Source organism: Neomonachus schauinslandi, chromosome 6, assembly GCF_002201575.2.
Source record: "Neomonachus schauinslandi chromosome 6, ASM220157v2, whole genome shotgun sequence".
Taxonomy (NCBI): Eukaryota; Metazoa; Chordata; class Mammalia; order Carnivora; family Phocidae; genus Neomonachus; species Neomonachus schauinslandi.
In genome coordinates this window covers 28,691,176-28,707,546 of record NC_058408.1, presented here as the reverse complement: position 1 = coordinate 28,707,546, position 16,371 = coordinate 28,691,176, and the positions used below count along the sequence as shown (strand labels likewise).

At 51.9% G+C, this 16,371-nt stretch overlaps 1 protein-coding gene across 1 annotated transcript in view; it reads right to left on the bottom strand.

The window, feature by feature from the left end:
• Window positions 1-16,371, bottom strand: part of CACNA1S (calcium voltage-gated channel subunit alpha1 S) — a 67,974-nt gene that overhangs the window by 27,329 nt on the left and 24,274 nt on the right. Inside the window, exons 8-18 of the mRNA XM_021682480.1 lie at window positions 14,845-14,990; window positions 14,324-14,405; window positions 12,032-12,192; window positions 8,698-8,923; window positions 7,841-8,048; window positions 6,741-6,861; window positions 5,783-5,897; window positions 4,647-4,740; window positions 3,919-3,988; window positions 1,491-1,623; window positions 693-822 (exon numbers count right to left, since the gene is read on the bottom strand). Of these exons, the coding sequence (XP_021538155.1) occupies window positions 693-822; window positions 1,491-1,623; window positions 3,919-3,988; window positions 4,647-4,740; window positions 5,783-5,897; window positions 6,741-6,861; window positions 7,841-8,048; window positions 8,698-8,923; window positions 12,032-12,192; window positions 14,324-14,405; window positions 14,845-14,990 (1,486 nt within the window). The remainder of the gene's footprint in view (window positions 1-692; window positions 823-1,490; window positions 1,624-3,918; window positions 3,989-4,646; window positions 4,741-5,782; window positions 5,898-6,740; window positions 6,862-7,840; window positions 8,049-8,697; window positions 8,924-12,031; window positions 12,193-14,323; window positions 14,406-14,844; window positions 14,991-16,371) is intronic.

Here is a 16,371-nt window from a genome sequence, read left to right as displayed (position 1 = left end):
CCACCACCACCACCATCATCATCGCTGTCACCATCACCACCATCACCATCACCACCACCACCACCACCACCATCATCATCACTGTCACCATCACCACCATCACCATCACCACCACCACCACTACCATCATTGCCATTACCATCACCACCATCATCATCATCACTATCGCCATCACCATCATCATCACCACCACTACCATCATTGCCATTACCATCACCACCATTACCACAGTCATCACCACTATCACCATCACCACCACCACCACCATCATCATCGCTGTCACCGTCACCACCATCACCATCACCACCACCACCATCACCACCATCATCATCGCTGTCACCATCATCATCGCTGTCACCATCACCATCATCATCACCACCACCACCATCACTACCATCATCACCATCACCATCACCACTACCACCACGACTACCACCATTACCACCATCACCATCATCATTAAAACTCGGCATCAAGAGCCTGTCTGTGCTGCATGCTGTGACAACACTGTTCAGAAGGAGTGGTTTGGGCAGTCTTGGCCCTCCAGGGACTTAAACTCTAAGAGACTCTGATGGCCTACGGCCGCGTAGAGCATACATTGAACTCTGAGCACCAGAGTGAAGTGTGCGGGTGGCTGAGGCCTGGGGTGGGGAGGGGTGCCGTGCTGGCAGAAAGCAGGGGTCCACCATCACCTGATTCCTCACAGACTCGGCCCGGATGGGGTCCTCAGCGGCCAGTGCAGCACTGCTGAGCAGGATGAAGAGCAGGATGAAGTTGGTGAACCAGGTAGCATTGACAATACGATGACACAAGACACGGATCCTGTTGGGGGGACGGCAAGGGGATCAGGAGAGCTGCGAGCTCTCGGGCACTCAGGCCTCTCCAGCCTCTGTCTGGCAGAGAGACACTGGAACCCTCCCTCCCGGGTCAGTGGAGAAGGATGGCCTACATCTGAACAGTCCTCTGGCTGGACACGCGGGACCCCCGCCCCTCATTCGGTTCCTGCAGCCTCAGTCCCCTCTCCCAACCAAACCCCTTCCCCCACCCACCTGGTACTCCTCCGCCACCCTGTGGTTTTCAGCCAAACGAATGGGGCAGGCTGATCTCCATCCATGAAGCAGACAGATGAAACTCTGTGACGACTATAGTCTATGCATATTTTAAAGGTGTAAAACTGTGAAGCCAGTAAGAACTACAGCTTCACCTGGTTCTCATTCCCTTGTCCTGTCTAAATTTGCCCTCAGAAAGGAACCAAAATATACAAAATATACACCGCTTCGGTGTAAGTAACTGCTAAGGTTTCAAGCACTACCTCTCCCAGAGATGCTAGCATTTTAAACAGGGCGCAAGATCTTAGTTAAGGGAGTCAGTTTCTCACGGTGTAATTGTAAGCCCAGAGAATCAGGAGAAAGGGGTCTTTTCAGAGCAGAAACCAGCCCTTTTTGAGAGCCCCATCAGTCACCCGACACAGCAGCCGTGGGGCCACCCACTTGTTGGTGGGGCTGAAGATGAAGAAGGAGCTGGCTTCTGGAATGGGTACTGCCTTCTCTTTCAGCTGCAGCTCAGCCAGGGGGCGTGGTCGGGGGCTCACGGGGATCTCAGGCTCATCTTCTTCATCATCGCCTGTGGGGAGGGGAGAGAGAGAAATCGGGGGCATCTTTACATACTTTACTGCTCCCCAGGCTTCTGTGCTCTGAATGCAACCATGAACCCCCAGCAACCAGAAAGTGAGGGTGGTAGCAGGTCAATGCTGGCCACGAGGATGTCAGCAGAGTCCAGCCCAGGCATCTCCCTTTCCCCTCAGGGAGTAGGTGTGAACTGTCAGGGAAAACTGTCGGTCCCAGAACCCTCCTGAAGTGGGGCCAGGAGCAAAGTCAAGGAGCCTTGCTGTTTCATCTTCTGCCTCAGGGCTGGACTCACACCATCTCAAATGCTCACAGCTGGGAAGTAGACAGGGGACCCTGCTTCAGTTGAGACCTGAGGTGTGGTCCAGGCTCTGCCCCTAACTTGCTGAGCCAACTAGGCAAGTCACTGTCCTTCTTGGGCTTCAGCTTCCCAATTTGTGAAATTGATTAGGGGCAGAAGGCTTGTTGAAATAAATAGACTCTGAATTCCTCTCCTGGGCTAGGATTCTAAAAATAATCATTTCAGAGAGGAACTGCTAGCACGAAAAAAAAAATAAATCAATATTCCTTGAGCTTCAGCCAGTCGCCGGTACGGAGGCAGATACCAGGGTGGGAGAGGTAGAGGAGGAAGAGATGGACCCTCTAGGTTTATTGGTAGGTCTTATGGCCTTATGAGACAGCTGACTACCTGAGCTCCTCAGGGAGAAGGGGGAGGCGAGGATCCAGTGATCAAACTGGAGGGCACTGTCAAAAGTCGGGGTGCCCCTCATTGTGCAGGTCTTGCCCAGTCTCTTGTTGCCCTCACCCCATAGTCACCTCATTCCTACCTCTACTGGCCCCCTGACAGAGCCCCTTGGGGAAGCCCAGAAAGAGCCACTATGATCTGCTCTCTCCACTTGATTCTGCTCTCTGCACAGGCTCTCAGCTTCACCACCCTTTCTCCTTCCTCACAACCAGTGTCCTAATGTGACACTTCCCATCTTGCCCTGGCTGCCAAGGACCCCGAAACACATCTTATGCTTAATGGAAGAAACTGTTAATTCTTAGAGTTAGTATATTTGCTTTCTTTTTTCCCTTGTCTATGCCCATTTTGTTAATTTCATTGTACATATATTTTGTCCTAAGCTTAAGCCATTTCAAATGGTCTTCGGAAAGAAGCAGGATAAACATATTCAACCTCCTTGGTGAGGACTCTCTTCCAACTGCCCACCCCACATCCCCTCGACCCTCTACCCTCCCCCTTCTTTCTAACCCTTTTCCCTTTCCTTAACCTCCCATTTCCTGGGTCAGCCATTTTCCCCGGCACACCAGCCACGCTCATCTGCTAGGTCATGGTCCTTAGATGAAACAGCTTGAGATGAATTATTTTAAAACCCAAATATTCATTGCTAGCAGACATTTGAAGAAATACTATTAGTCCTGTCTCTATCAGCTCCATGCTCCCCACACATTCACTTTGCAAAATCCTTTCATGTGTTCATTCATTCTATTTATTGAGTGCCTACGTGGGTGCCATTTGGAGCACAAAAAGTCCCCCTGGAGCTTAAGAGTCACTGGGGCAAACAGATGCTAATCAGCCAATTCCACAAATAGCCGTGAAATTGCACCAGTGACCCTGTGCTCTGAGGACCCGTGAGTGAGCTAAGAGAGAACCTCAGAGCTCTGGGGCTTTCAGGCCTCTTCCACGTGGCTCTTTCACATGAGCCCAGCCTGGTTCTGCTCTTCCCAAGGTGTTCTCTCCTTGGCACAGATGAATGGTTTTCGGTGGCAGCCATGGTTATTTGCATTTGGGAGACGTTCATAGTTCATCTGTGGCTGTGTATTACCCTCCTGCCCACCCTACCCTTGTTTCCTTCATTTTGATTTTCCCACAGTGCAAGTCAAGATTCTATTTATTCATGTGTCAGTCTAGCCCCCAGCACTGCCGGACACTTTGGGGGCGAGGAACCTGTCCATCTCCTGCCCCATATAGACAGACATGTCCTCGTCTGTGGTCTGCTCTGTGTGGCCAGAATGGAAAACTTGAAAACGGAGTCCTCAGCACTGAAGTACATAATGCGCACTCAACAAATACTAGCTGAATTAAATGAAAATAGAATGTGTGGGGTTTTCGATCGTGTGTATTGTAGGGAGAGGCAGGCTGGCAGATGGCTTACATGTGTGACTAGGTCAGAAGGGATGTCTCTGTGTCGTGATCCCCTCATGGAAGTGTCCAGGTAGGGGACACGCAAGAGATTGCCCCTGGAGAGAAATCAGCCCCAGGACACACCCCCGACAGTCCCAGGATCCTCACCTGGGAAGTCAGCTGAAGGGTAGGGATCCTTCACTTCATTGACATTAGATTCAAATTCATCGATTTTCAGCTGTCGGAAGGAATACAATGAAGATGACGAAAGCAAACCTGCAGTTTCCGCTTACTGAGCATTTACTGGAGGGTCAGTGTGGGCGGAAGCTCAATCCTCCCTACAGCCTGGGGAGTAGGGAATATTAGAATCATTCCCTCTTTACAAATGAGAAGCCAGGCCCAGAACGGTCAGATGAGTTGCCAAGACCTCAGCCTGTCTGAGCCTGTGCATGGCACTCCCAGTTTAGTTCTCTGGGGCCCATCTCCCCAACCCTCTGACCTCTGCTTCCTCAGCTTCCAGAAGGGTTGAGCAGAGCGAGGCTGGAGCAAGCAGGAAGTGGTGGGAATCCTGTCTGGGTCTCACAATGGAACAGGGGGTGTCAAGTGGGGCAGGAGACACCCTGACTGGGGTGGGAAGCTGGGACTCTGAGGAATTCTGGTTCCCAGACTGGGGCATCTGTGCCTCTCAGTACAAAGGATTCCTTGTGGGAGTGTAGCCATTGACTTTCTCTCCAGTAGAGTGAGACAGATGCCCTCACCTGGCTGATAACCAAGCAGATAGTCCCTCTCCACCTCCCTACCCACCCACCAGCACCCTAAGTCATGGGGGTGACCCAGAGGACTTGCAGAGTTCCTCCCCATCCTGCCTCTGAAAATACCCCACATGATATGCTCACCTTGGCGGTAGTAGGGATGCCCTCACCCTTGGGTTTCTGTTCCAGCTTCTTGGCCATCACTGATTTCTCCTCCTCTGACTTGTCTGGGAGACCCCTGAGTTAAAAAAACCGAGGAAGCCCACAGTGGAAGCCCAACCAGACAGTTCTTGGGGATTTGCTTAGTCTGATGGCACCCTCAGGGGAATCCTGCACCAAGGGCTCAGGGGGCTCTGTGGAGGATGGAACAGCCAAAAGGGAAAGGTTATAGGCCTGGGCAAGTCTGTGATGAGAGGGCATGATGCCCAGCTTGGGCCCGTGGCTAAATATGGCTCACTGGTCAGCCACACTCAGTGTTCATTGATGGGTAAATGGGTGGAAAGTGGCTTTGCACCTTTTTCTTAAAGAATTCAGTGTGGGAGCGTGGTTTGGTCCAAGGTGGGGCTCAACCATTGCTGGTCTTTCTCTCTTTCTCTTCCCAGCCTGCCTCCCAGGAATGGGCATACCATTCCTGCAGGCATGGACACTGGAGGAAGCAGGCCTTTGTCTAGAGCCACTCAGTATGGTTCTCCAGCCCGCAGCATCCACGCCACCTGGGAGCTTGTTAGAAATGCAGACCATCAACCCCACCCCAGACTTCCTGAATCAGAGTCAGTATTTTAACAAGATCCCCAGGTGATTCATTTGCAATTAGAGTTTGAGAAACACTGTCTGGGAGACCTGTCTCCTCCTAGAGGAGAGTCTCAGGCTCCGGAGAGTTACACAACAAACTCGCAGAGGGAGAGAATTGTAACAGACCAGAGAAGCCAACCACCACTTCACATTTGACACGCCCCCGGCTCAGCAAAGGGAAAGCAAGAAGCACGGTGACTCAGTGGCAGGGCCGGCTGAATTCCTAGAACTCCCCACCAGGGTCCCCTGGTCCAACCCGCCTGGCTCTGCCGTCACATTTCCTGAGGCCACCTCCAGTTCTGCGCCCAGGGACACCTCATAGGACATCAGCCATCCCTAGACGTGCTGGTTGCAGAAGGCTGCCCCCTGGGGCAGGGGTCATGGTGGCAGAACCCCTGCTCATCAGGCTCCAAGGAGCCGCCAGCGCAGAGCTGGGAGACCACCACCAAGCACGCCATGTCCCTCCCTGCTGGGGATGTAGCACTCACTTGGACATCTTCCTGCGCTTTCTCTCCTCAGCCTTGGCCTTCTGGGCAGAAGTCAGGCTCTCAGCCTCAGCCAGGTTGTCCACAGCGATGGCCAGGAAGACATTGAGCAGGATATCTGAGGGCATTCCGCTAAGGAGTCTTGGGTTGTGGATGAAAGGGAAACCTCTGGGGCCAGGATCCCACCCTGCCCAGGGGTTGGCAGGACTTAACCCCACTCCCTTGGTGGGCTTGTCAGAGAACCTCTTGCCAGAATTACCACATGGGATGGCATGGGCATGAGGACATGGGCGAGCATCCTCAGGGAAGCCTGGCTGCACAGGGGTGCCCATGATGAGCCTTGAGGGCCCCCCATTTCCCATCCAGGACTGATCCCCGCTCCCACACGGGGCTGTGTGGGGAGCCAGTGAGGCATTGTCCGTGAGCGTCATGCTCAGCACACATGAGCTCAAGGAACACTGGTTCCCTCCCCACCCCCTCTACTCATAATACCAAATTCCATGTGCAGACGTCAGAACCCCCAGGGAACTGCTGGCTCTTTCTGCCCCATCCACCTCACCTCCCATCTGCTTGCCTCATTCTCGGGCTCCTCTTAGCTCATTCCTCCTTCCCTGCCTCCCAAACCTTTGGCCCAGGCTGCCCACCATCTTCATGGCCCCACAGCCAAAACTTGTCCTTCCTCCTGCCTGCTCCAGGCTCACCAGCCTCTCTGGGATGAAATCCTCCCGCCTATAACCAGTCACCTCTGTAGTCCTTGAACTTTCCCAGTGGAAGGAATTATCCTGCACTTGCTATATGCTATGTCCTAGCCCCCTGCCCCGCACCATGAGTCTGGGGGCGCCCCTCCAGCCAGAGGGCCTGCTGCCTGGCATGTGCGTGCCCTTGACCCCCTGTTTTCAGACCGTCTCTCCCACCCCCTCCCTCAGCTCTTTTCTGTGCCCTCTTCCTCCCAAGGGGATACAATTGCCACAGACGAAAAGGATGATGAAATAAACACACACTAGCACCCCCGGGTAGGACGGTCCGCCGTAGGCCATGATCCCGTTGTACATCATGGAGTTCCAGTCTTCACCTGTCAGGACCTAGGGGGAGAGGGAACACAGTGGGGGGTGGCGCAGAGGGACTCGAGCGTCTTCTCTCGGGACCACATGGCCCAAAAGGCCCCTAGACCTTTCCTCTCTTCATCCATGGCCAGGATGAAAGGTCCCGGCTCTCCTCCTGGAACCTCTTCCAATGGTCAGAAATATTGCTGCTGCCTCTCCAGGGCCAAGGAGTTTGACTGTGGGGTCACCACCTCCCTGTCTCTGTTCCTAATGCCCAGGCTTAACTGTACTGAGCCCACCCAGGCCTCCTGGCCTCCCAGCCTCCAGAACTAGTGTGAAATGTCAAGTGCCTTGTCAGACGTGATGCCCGACCAGCCATGGGGTGAATGGAAGAGAGGGTGAGGTCATCTATAAGACCAGCTGATGGCCACACACCGCCCTTCTCACTGGTGCCAACAAGGTGATGTTCCTCGTGAGTGCCGGCTCCAACACAGGGGAGCGTTTCTCTGCCCTACACTGAGGAAGCTCCTCCAGGAGGCCCGTGGCTCTGGAGGCCTCAGGTAAGTCACAGCTATGCTCCTTTGGTGGCTTCTAGAGAACATTAGCTGAGCCATGTCTTCGCAGTGAGAAACGGTTGGTATTTCTCTGGGGCTTTTTCAGTCTTGTTGGGGGAGAGCTCACTGTCTGACTCTACGCTCAGAGAGAGGAGTAGTGCATGGGAGAGAAACAGGCACCTGGACGCCATTCAGTCAGCATCAGTGACCCTGCTATGGGCCAGAACTCTGCTAGGTACCAGGGACAGAGACAAATAGGTCAAATCGGGCGCAGCTCCTAGGCTCCAGAGGGTGGAGGAGACAAATAGCAACTATTGCAATGGAGAGGAGCACAGGGGAAGACGGAGCCTGGATAGGGACCTTGAACTCAAACCAGCAGATCCGAGAAGGCTTCCTGGAGGAGGTGATGCCCACCCTGCTCCTGAAGGACAGAAGTGCGATTCAGCACTTGCAGCACCGCCTACCTGGAAGACACTGATGAGGGCCTGTGGGAAGTTGTCGAAGTTGCTGCGCCGCACCTCCATGTCCTCGAAGTCATACCTGCCCCCGAAGAGCTGCATGCCCAGCAGGGCGAAGATGATGATGAAGAGGAAGAGCAGCAGCAGTAAGGAGGCGATAGAGCGGATGGAGTTGAGCAGGGACGCCACCAGGTTGCTCAGAGATGTCCAATACCTGAAGGCAGAGGGTCACAGGTGGAGAGGAGCAGCGCCCCCCTCCAGCGCCCCCTCCGCAGACTGCCTGAGGTCTGGCCAGGCTAGGGCAAAGGCTCAGGCCTGAGGGGATGCAGAGGGAGAAGGGGCATCACACCACCAGACTGCAGACCCCATGAGAGTAAGGACCACGTCTCTCCCATGCACCCCTGCACCCCCTGTGCCTAGCATAGTCCCCAGCTCAGGAGGGTGCCCAATAAACCCTGGGAAACCGATGAGCACGTCTCTGCTCCCTCACCACGCTCCCTCCCTCCTTATTCATTCCGCCTCCTCATTTCCATCGCCTTTCCCCACTTCTCCTTTCCTCTCATCTTCCTCTCCTTCCTCCCTCTCCCACGCTCTTCTTATCCTCTTTCCTCTCTCCTCTCCACGCCCCCCAGCATCCCTGCCCTGTCACAAGATGGTAAGAGGTAAGGAGGAAAAAATAAAGGAATGAGGTCAAAAGGGGAAAGTCATTTCTTTCAAGGCGGAAGGGAAGTCCTGGGCAAGAGGCCACATGTGAACTTGCCCAGACCCCAGACCACAGGGAATGAGCCCGTGCGGACCAGACCAGGCACGCTGTCCTCTTGGGTCCCCCCGGGAGCGGCGCCTGCCTGCCGCCCGGAGCTCACTTGGTGATCTTGAAGATCCTAAGGAGGCGGATGCAGCGCAGCACGGAGATGCCCAGGGGGCTCATGGCGCCCCATTCCACGAGCAGGATCTCCAGGATGCCACTGCACACCACGAAGCAGTCGAAGCGGTTGAAGATGGACATGAAGTACTGGCGCAGTCCCAGCCCATATATCTTCATCAGCATCTCGATGGTGAAGAGGGCCAGCAGCACCCGGTTGGCCACGTCTGCAGGGTGGGCGACCCAGCCTCAGCGCTGCTCTCTCCCTCCCTCCCTGCCCTGCCTCCAGGCCTCTGCCTTGGCCAAGCCCTCCGCCCCAAGCACCCTCACCATGTTTCCAAAACATCATCCCTTTTCCACTGTCAAGATCCATAAAACCTGGCGAATGTTTGCCCATTGAAGGAACGCTGATGTAAATTTCTCAAACGCTAAACCATACCACGTTTAACTCAAGTGAGTCTTATTACTTTTAATTTCACTTAAGTTAATTAAGCTCTGCCAGTCTCTCATTACTGTACACGTCCTTCTCTCCTGCTGGAGGAGGGGGTCCTCCACCTATCCAAAGCCAACCTGTCCACCTATGCTTTGCCCACCCCCCAACCTCCACCTCACAAAATCCACTGTCAATGATCCTTTTTCTTTCCTGTGTGTTTAACTTCTTTCAACTGGATTCTCCCATCACCATTTTTAAATGCCCAAGTCCCCATTTTCCCCGTAGATGCTGCCCTAGCTCTCTCCCCACTATCACAGCCAAACTTCCAGAGAGTTATCTACTTGGATCCCTTCACTTCTGCCCACCCTGCCCTGCCCTATTTGCTCTCTAACTCATACCTAACTGGGTCCACCTGATCACACCACCAACAAACTCTCTCAGGCTTACCAATGACTTCCAGGTCACTAAATCCAATGGGCATTTTAGCCCTCATTTTTTCCTGACCTCCCAGAAGCCCTGGGCACAGTTGACCAGCCTTGCTTTTTCAAATATTCTCTTTCCTTAGCTTCTGTGACCCCATATCCCTCTGGATTTCTTCTGCTTCTCCTGCTTTTCCCAAGCTTCCTCTGCAGATGCAATTCTTTACCTAATCTTTGGATGCTGACCTTGAGCTGTACATTTAGCATATGCTATCCTCTGCTGGTCTGGTGCTATCTTCTAAGACTGTAGCTTCAATGGCCATCCCTGCCAATGACTCCTGAATTTTAACTCTTCAACTCAGACCTCTCCATTGAGTTCCAGACCTGTTTTTCCATCTGCCTTCTTGACATTTCCATTGGGATATCTCAAAGGTACCTCAAACTCAACATGCCCAAGACTAAGTTGCTGAGTACTGCCCATCTTCCCCCACCCCCAAACACACCCAGCCATTGATTGCCTTCCCCATCTCAGTAAGTGGCGCTACCACCCATTTATCTGCATAGGTCAGGAACCTCAAATCTCTGACTCCTTTTGGTGGACAGTATTCACATCTTGTCCACATTTGGGCATTGACAATGCATTGGCAATGCTTGGCAAAGTCAAGGGGATCTCGAGAAGATTGGTGGCAATGAATGCATGCATGCATGCATCTCATCTAGTGCATTTTTTCCTAGCTCCTTCCCATAGGAAAAGACAGTCTTCTTTTCTCGTTATATCCCTTCTTTTATCTTTTTCATCACTTTAAGCATATTGTCTTTTGTACTGTTCTACTACTTTAGGCTCCTGGGGTTGCTAACTCCTGTTGGTTGTGCTTGATAATTCTTCCTCAGGGTGGCCCTCTTCCTAATTTGGTTTGCGATTGTTTTGTTGTGAGCTCTTCTTTGGGAAACATTTTCCCTGCAGGAATTCTGTATGCCTTGGGTTGAGAAGCATCCCTAAGGGGTGGCTTGTGTTTGCTTCTGCTGGGCACCACAGGGGTTTCACTTGCCTGTGACTAGTTTTTTATGTTACTATCTTAGCTTAGGGTCCCTATACCATATGGAACAGTGCAAATTGGACCCCATACTTATACAGGGCATAGATTGGGTTTCAGTTTTTCACCTGAGACATTTTTCCTTATTCCCAGAGCCTCCAGCACGGATAAACTTCCACCTTCTTTCCCTGGCCCAATGTGGTGAAATTTTTGCTTCCCTCACATAGGGGCAGCCCTAGGCTCTGGCTCTATGCAGGGGGTCAGTTCTGTTCCTCACCTCACCCAGGCTGTGGGACCAGTCTCCTGTCCCTGCATGTGCATTAAGAACCCAACCGCCACCCTTTAGAGTTTAGCTCTAGGTCTAGAATGTTCCTGGAAATCAACTCATGAGCTCACTGCTCTGGCTTTCAGTGGTTTCTTCATTTCTGCCATCCAGAGACTTCCTTGCCTTTCTTTGAAATATTGTTCTTATGACTTAGGCAGCATTGCTATGTGTCTACAGTGGGGAGCGCACTTAGTTGGTCCACCATGTTGGGACTGGTCTCCCAGTTCTCTTAGTCTCTGCCTTTTCGCAGTCCAGAGCTCCACATGCAGAGGCACCATCTATCATGGGGATGAGGCTGACTTGACTTCCACCAAAGCTGATCTTTCAGAAACTCCAGTCTGATCGTGTTCTATTCCTGCTGACAACTTTTCATTAGCTTCCCACCGCCTGAGGCTTAAAGTCCCCACATTTTACTCAAGTATTTAAGGGCCTCTATGAGCAAACACCCCTCCTGCTGCTCTCAGTCACATATGAAGTTCTTACAGCTCCCTGAATTCTCCATACTGTTCTATATCTGCACATCTTTGCACATGCTGTTCCTTCTGTGGGACTCCTCCCCTCCCTTTGACTGCTGGGGGGCTCATCTACTTATTCTTTAAGATCCATGGAGCTCCAACATTCCTCCCCTGTAATCCTTCTCTTGCTACCTCATATTTGCCTCTATTGTTGCTGTCCCTATATGGATTTGACATTATTCGTGAGCATCTATCTTCTCCTCTGGCTAAGAACACTCCTGGAAGGCAAAAGCAGTATATTAATTCTCTCCGCGTCTGAGTTCTTTTTCTATGCCTTACATATAGTATGCATGCAATAAATAGTTGGTGAAAGATTGCTGTTTTGGGAGCAGAATTTGAACTTGGGTGCTTGGAGATCTAGATTGCTCGTAATCCTTATGTTCGGTATCCGAAATTGTGATCCTCTACCCAGACGCCTGGGCTTCCCAAAGAGTTTCTCTTATTGCCCCCTGGTAATGCCACGAGGAAAGAAGTACTACCAGCCTGTAATTTCTAGAAAACAATGTCAATATCTGCCTGACGTCTTCTGCCAAACCTGAGCTGCTACTGGCTGGCTTTGGCCATTGGCCTCATCTGTCCTCTTCCCGGCTTCACTCTGTTGTGTCTCACCTTGCAAGTGGGTCAGCCACAGAGGCTGGTTGTGGTGCTCGGAGGCGATTGACAGGGTGTTGAGGGCAACGACCAGGATCACCAGCCAATAGAAGACCTTGGACTTGATCACGTCATGGCACTTCCAGCGAAAGATGCGGTTCCACTGCCTCCAGTGGCGACTGGGAGAGGAGACACGGGAGGCTGGAGGCAAAGAGCGGCCTCACTCCGCGCGCCCGCCTTTCTGGGAGCGCCTCCAGACGGACTCCAGCTAGACTTGGTCCGGTGGTCCCACACGGGAGACGCTGCGGGCAGGAGCCGCAGGGCCAGACCGATTTAAAGTCTTGCCTCTTACTAGTGAAGTTCTTCCTCTTGCAAAGGAGAACGATAGCGATGCCAGCCTCGGGGGGAGTTAGAGATAAGGCAAGCGCCATGCTTAGCACAGTGCCTGCCAAACAGCAGGGGCCCCACACACTTCCATTTTAATTAAAGCCCACGGGGGCGGGGCAGGGGGCGTGTTGCTCATGATAAAAGCAATTCTGTAATGGATTAATCATATCTGGTGTTGGTGAGGGTGTGTGGAAAGGGCACTGTCATAGTCATTGCAGCCTTTTTGGAGAACAGTTTGGTAGCGTTGACCAAGGTTTAAAATTATATACGCTTCGACCCAGCAATTCCATTTCTAGGAATCTGCCTGGTGGAAATGTTCATACTTATGCACGACTGTTCCTGTGGTGTTGTTGGTGTTGCCAAAACCTGCAACGATTAATATTTTATGGCACATTCATAGTGTGGAATACTTCACATTCGAGGATACACCAAACAAAGGTGTGTGAGCCATCCAGCCATGGAAAAGTCATGGGGGAAAGTTAAAGGTCAGTCACTGAGTGAAAGAAGCCAGTCTGAAAAGGCTACATACTGTATGATTCCAAATATATGACATTCTGGAAAAGGCGAAACTATGGAAACGAGAACAGGATCAGTTGTTAGTTGCTGGGTGGGGGGAGGAGGGATGAGTAGGCGGAGCACAGAGGATTTTTAGGGCAGTGAAAATACTCTGAATGATGTTAGAATGATGAATTCATGTCATTATACATTTGTCATATGTATATAGAGAGCGTACGACACCAGGTGGGAGCCCCAAGGTAGACCACGGCTTTCTGGTGGGGGGTGTTGGTTAATGGACTGTGTGTGTGTGGTGGCTGGGGGACATGAGAAATCTCTGTACCTTCTGTTCAATTTTGCCGTGAACCTAAAACTGCTCTAAAAAAAAGGCTTAAAAAAAAAGACGTGTGTGTATGTATAAAGTTGCCCCAAATAGATAATTTTAAGTTAAAAATAAGTTACTAGCTACTATGTATATCATATTCATTTATTCATCAAATACTTGGCAGTACCTCCCGAATGCTGGGCACTGTTCTAGGCTCTGTAGTGACCGTAGTTAACATAAAGAACCCTAGCATGTAGGGCACCTGGGTGGCTCAGTCATTAAGCGTCTGCCTTCGTCTCAGGTCATGATCCCAGGGTCCTGGGATCGAGTCCCACATCGGGCTCCCTCCTCGAGGGGAAGCCTGCTTCTCCCTCTCCCACTCCTGCTGCTTATGTTCCTGCTCCCGCTATCTCTGTCTCTGTCAAATAAATAAATAAAATCTTTAAAAAAAAAAAAAAAGAACCCTATCACGTAAAAAACCAAGCAAAACAAAAAACCTGGGGTGTGTGTGTGTGTGTGTGTGTGTAAGAGAGATAAAAGCATAGCAAAGGTCTTGGAGGGATACACATCTGTTACCATGGTTACCCCTTTGAAGGGCAGTGGGGACCTTCATCTTTTCTTTGATGTATTTCTCTATTGTTTGATCTTTCAAAATCACAAGTATGTATGAATTTGTGAGAGGAAGCAACCAACCAGACAAACACATCTTCCTCTTGAGACAAAGGCGCTTGAGCCTGGAGCCAGACTCCTGGCGGGGAGGGCGGGGGGAGGGCAGCCTCCTTCCTGCAAAGCTCCCCGTGCTACCTCTTTACAGCACACACCTTCCCTCTTCCCAAGCAGAGCTTTCCAGGACTAATTACCCTGCCAACACCACTCTGATCAGAGGGTAGCGGCCAAATTCTCTCCTTGCCCTCTGGCAGGCTCCCACTTTCTTCCTGAGGTAGTATATAATTAGGTCATCTGCTGAGTGCCCTCTGGTTGCACTAAGGGACAGGAATGTGACTCTAAAGCCCAGTAAATGGGGAATAGTAAATGGGTTCTAACTCCACATCTCCAGGAGATCTGAGGCTGGGAAGACTCTGAGGAGAAGGGTGGATACTCACACGAACTGGATGATTTTGTTCAAGCCCTCAATTTCATACAGGCTCTCTGTGTCGGAGCCTCCTTCATCCAAAGACAGCTTCCCTGGGAACAAGAGAGAAAGAGTGGACCAGTCTCCTGGGCCCCTCTGGGCTGGACACACCTAGCCTGGGCACACTGGGAAAGGGACCATTGACTGGAGACACCTGTGAAAACGGGCCCTAGGTGGGCCTGAATCCCTGTGCACTCCCGGCCCTAGAAAGAGCCCACACCTGCAGGGGGTTGGTTATGGACAGGTGGCATGGTTCTTTGTACTCCAGGAAGAAACCCGGGCACCCCTGGATGCTATCATTTCCAGGTGTAAGGCTTTAGGCAAGTCACTCACCCTCTAAGGGCCTGAGTTTTCTTACCCGCAAGATGGCAACGTTATACCTGCTCCGTGGGCCTCCCAGGCTTACAGGAGGTTACCTGACGCAGTGCTCCCTGTGGGCCCTGACTGCGAGGGGGTGGGGAGGGCATGCTGACCATGCCTTTGGGCCCGAACCTTCTCTCAAGTCCTCAACGTCCATGACCTCGCCCTGCGTGATCCAGCTCATGTAGCCCCGGAGGTCCTCCTCCAGCTGCTGCTTCTCCCGGAGCTTTTGGAAGGTTCCCCTGGACTTGGCCTTCTCCCGCTCCTTAGTGAATTCCCTGAAATGGAACAGGGGAGACAGGGGAAGGAGGAGAAAAAAGAAAGGGGGTGAAGGAGGATTGAGCTTCCTAAGGACAGAGAGAGCACATTCTGTGGCTGGGTGTGTTTCTGCCTTCTGGTCCAGGGGGTCATCTGGGGTCCAGGTGCCCTTCCAGGTGATGGAGGGGCAGGCTCTCTCATGCCTCCTCACCATCCCCTCCCATGCAGCCTGCCTTTCTCATTGCTTTCTGCTCCTCCCATCTGATATTTCACCCTACCTCGTCTTGGGGTTACCTTGGATATTAGGGGTTAACGACACGACAGCCCATTGCTCTCACAGAATCAGCCACGGATCCTCACATTTTCCATGCTGCCCTGACCTTGAAGCTACCTTAGAAATGTAGTCGTGCTTACAGACCTAAGGCCTGGAGGGAAATCTCCTGAGTCTAGAAGAAACCAGGTGGCAGCGCTAGAAGGAAGGGACCTGAGGGCCAGCGAGGGGTCTTCAGACTGGTAGAGGCAGCCCTCGACCACTAAGCAGGGTGGGGAGAGAGGGAGGCTGGAGCACAGTGATGGGCTTGTGACATGAGCACCTCGGCTCTCTGCACCGGCCCCCCGGGGGGCAGGCCCGGGCAGGGCCTCTGCCTTTTCGTGCTGTGGATCGTTGGGTAGTCCCATGAAACCTATGGGTCCCTCCTCAGAATAATGTTGTAAAACACACAAAATAAAACTCTCTCATTACAAAGGAATCGATTATATTAAAATACAGTTATTGAAATATAAAGAAATTGTGATAAAGTACCACGTATGTTTCTTTATTAATTAACTAGCAACATCTAGTTGCCGATCTAACAACTATTATAGTTTCAAAGTAGTAATGAGTGTAGGCACTATTTGCAACACTTGTTTTTTTTTTTTTTTAAAGATTTTATTTATTTATTTATTAGAGAGCGAGCGAGAGAGAAACAGCATGAGAGAGGAGAGGGTCAGAGGGAGAAGCAGGCTCTCCGCTGAGCCGGGAGCCCGATGTGGGACTCGATCCCAGGACCCTGGGATCATGACCTGAGCCGAAGGCAGTCGCTTAACCAACTGAGCCACCCAGGCGCCCCTATTTGCAACACTTGTAATGTGACGTGTGGTTTCTCCTGGGACAAGTCACAGTCAGCGCTAAAACCACTACTGTGGCATGTTGTCTCCATGCCTGATGAAAGGCAACATTAGGGCGCCTGGGTGGCTCAGTTGGTTAAGCGACTGCCTTGGGCTCAGGTCATGATCCTGGAGTCCCTGGATCGAGTTCCGCATCGGGCTCCCTGCTCGGCGGGGAGTCTGCTTCTCCCTCTGACCCTCTTCCCTCTCATGCTCTCTTTATCTCATTGTCTCTCTCAAATAAATAAATAAAAT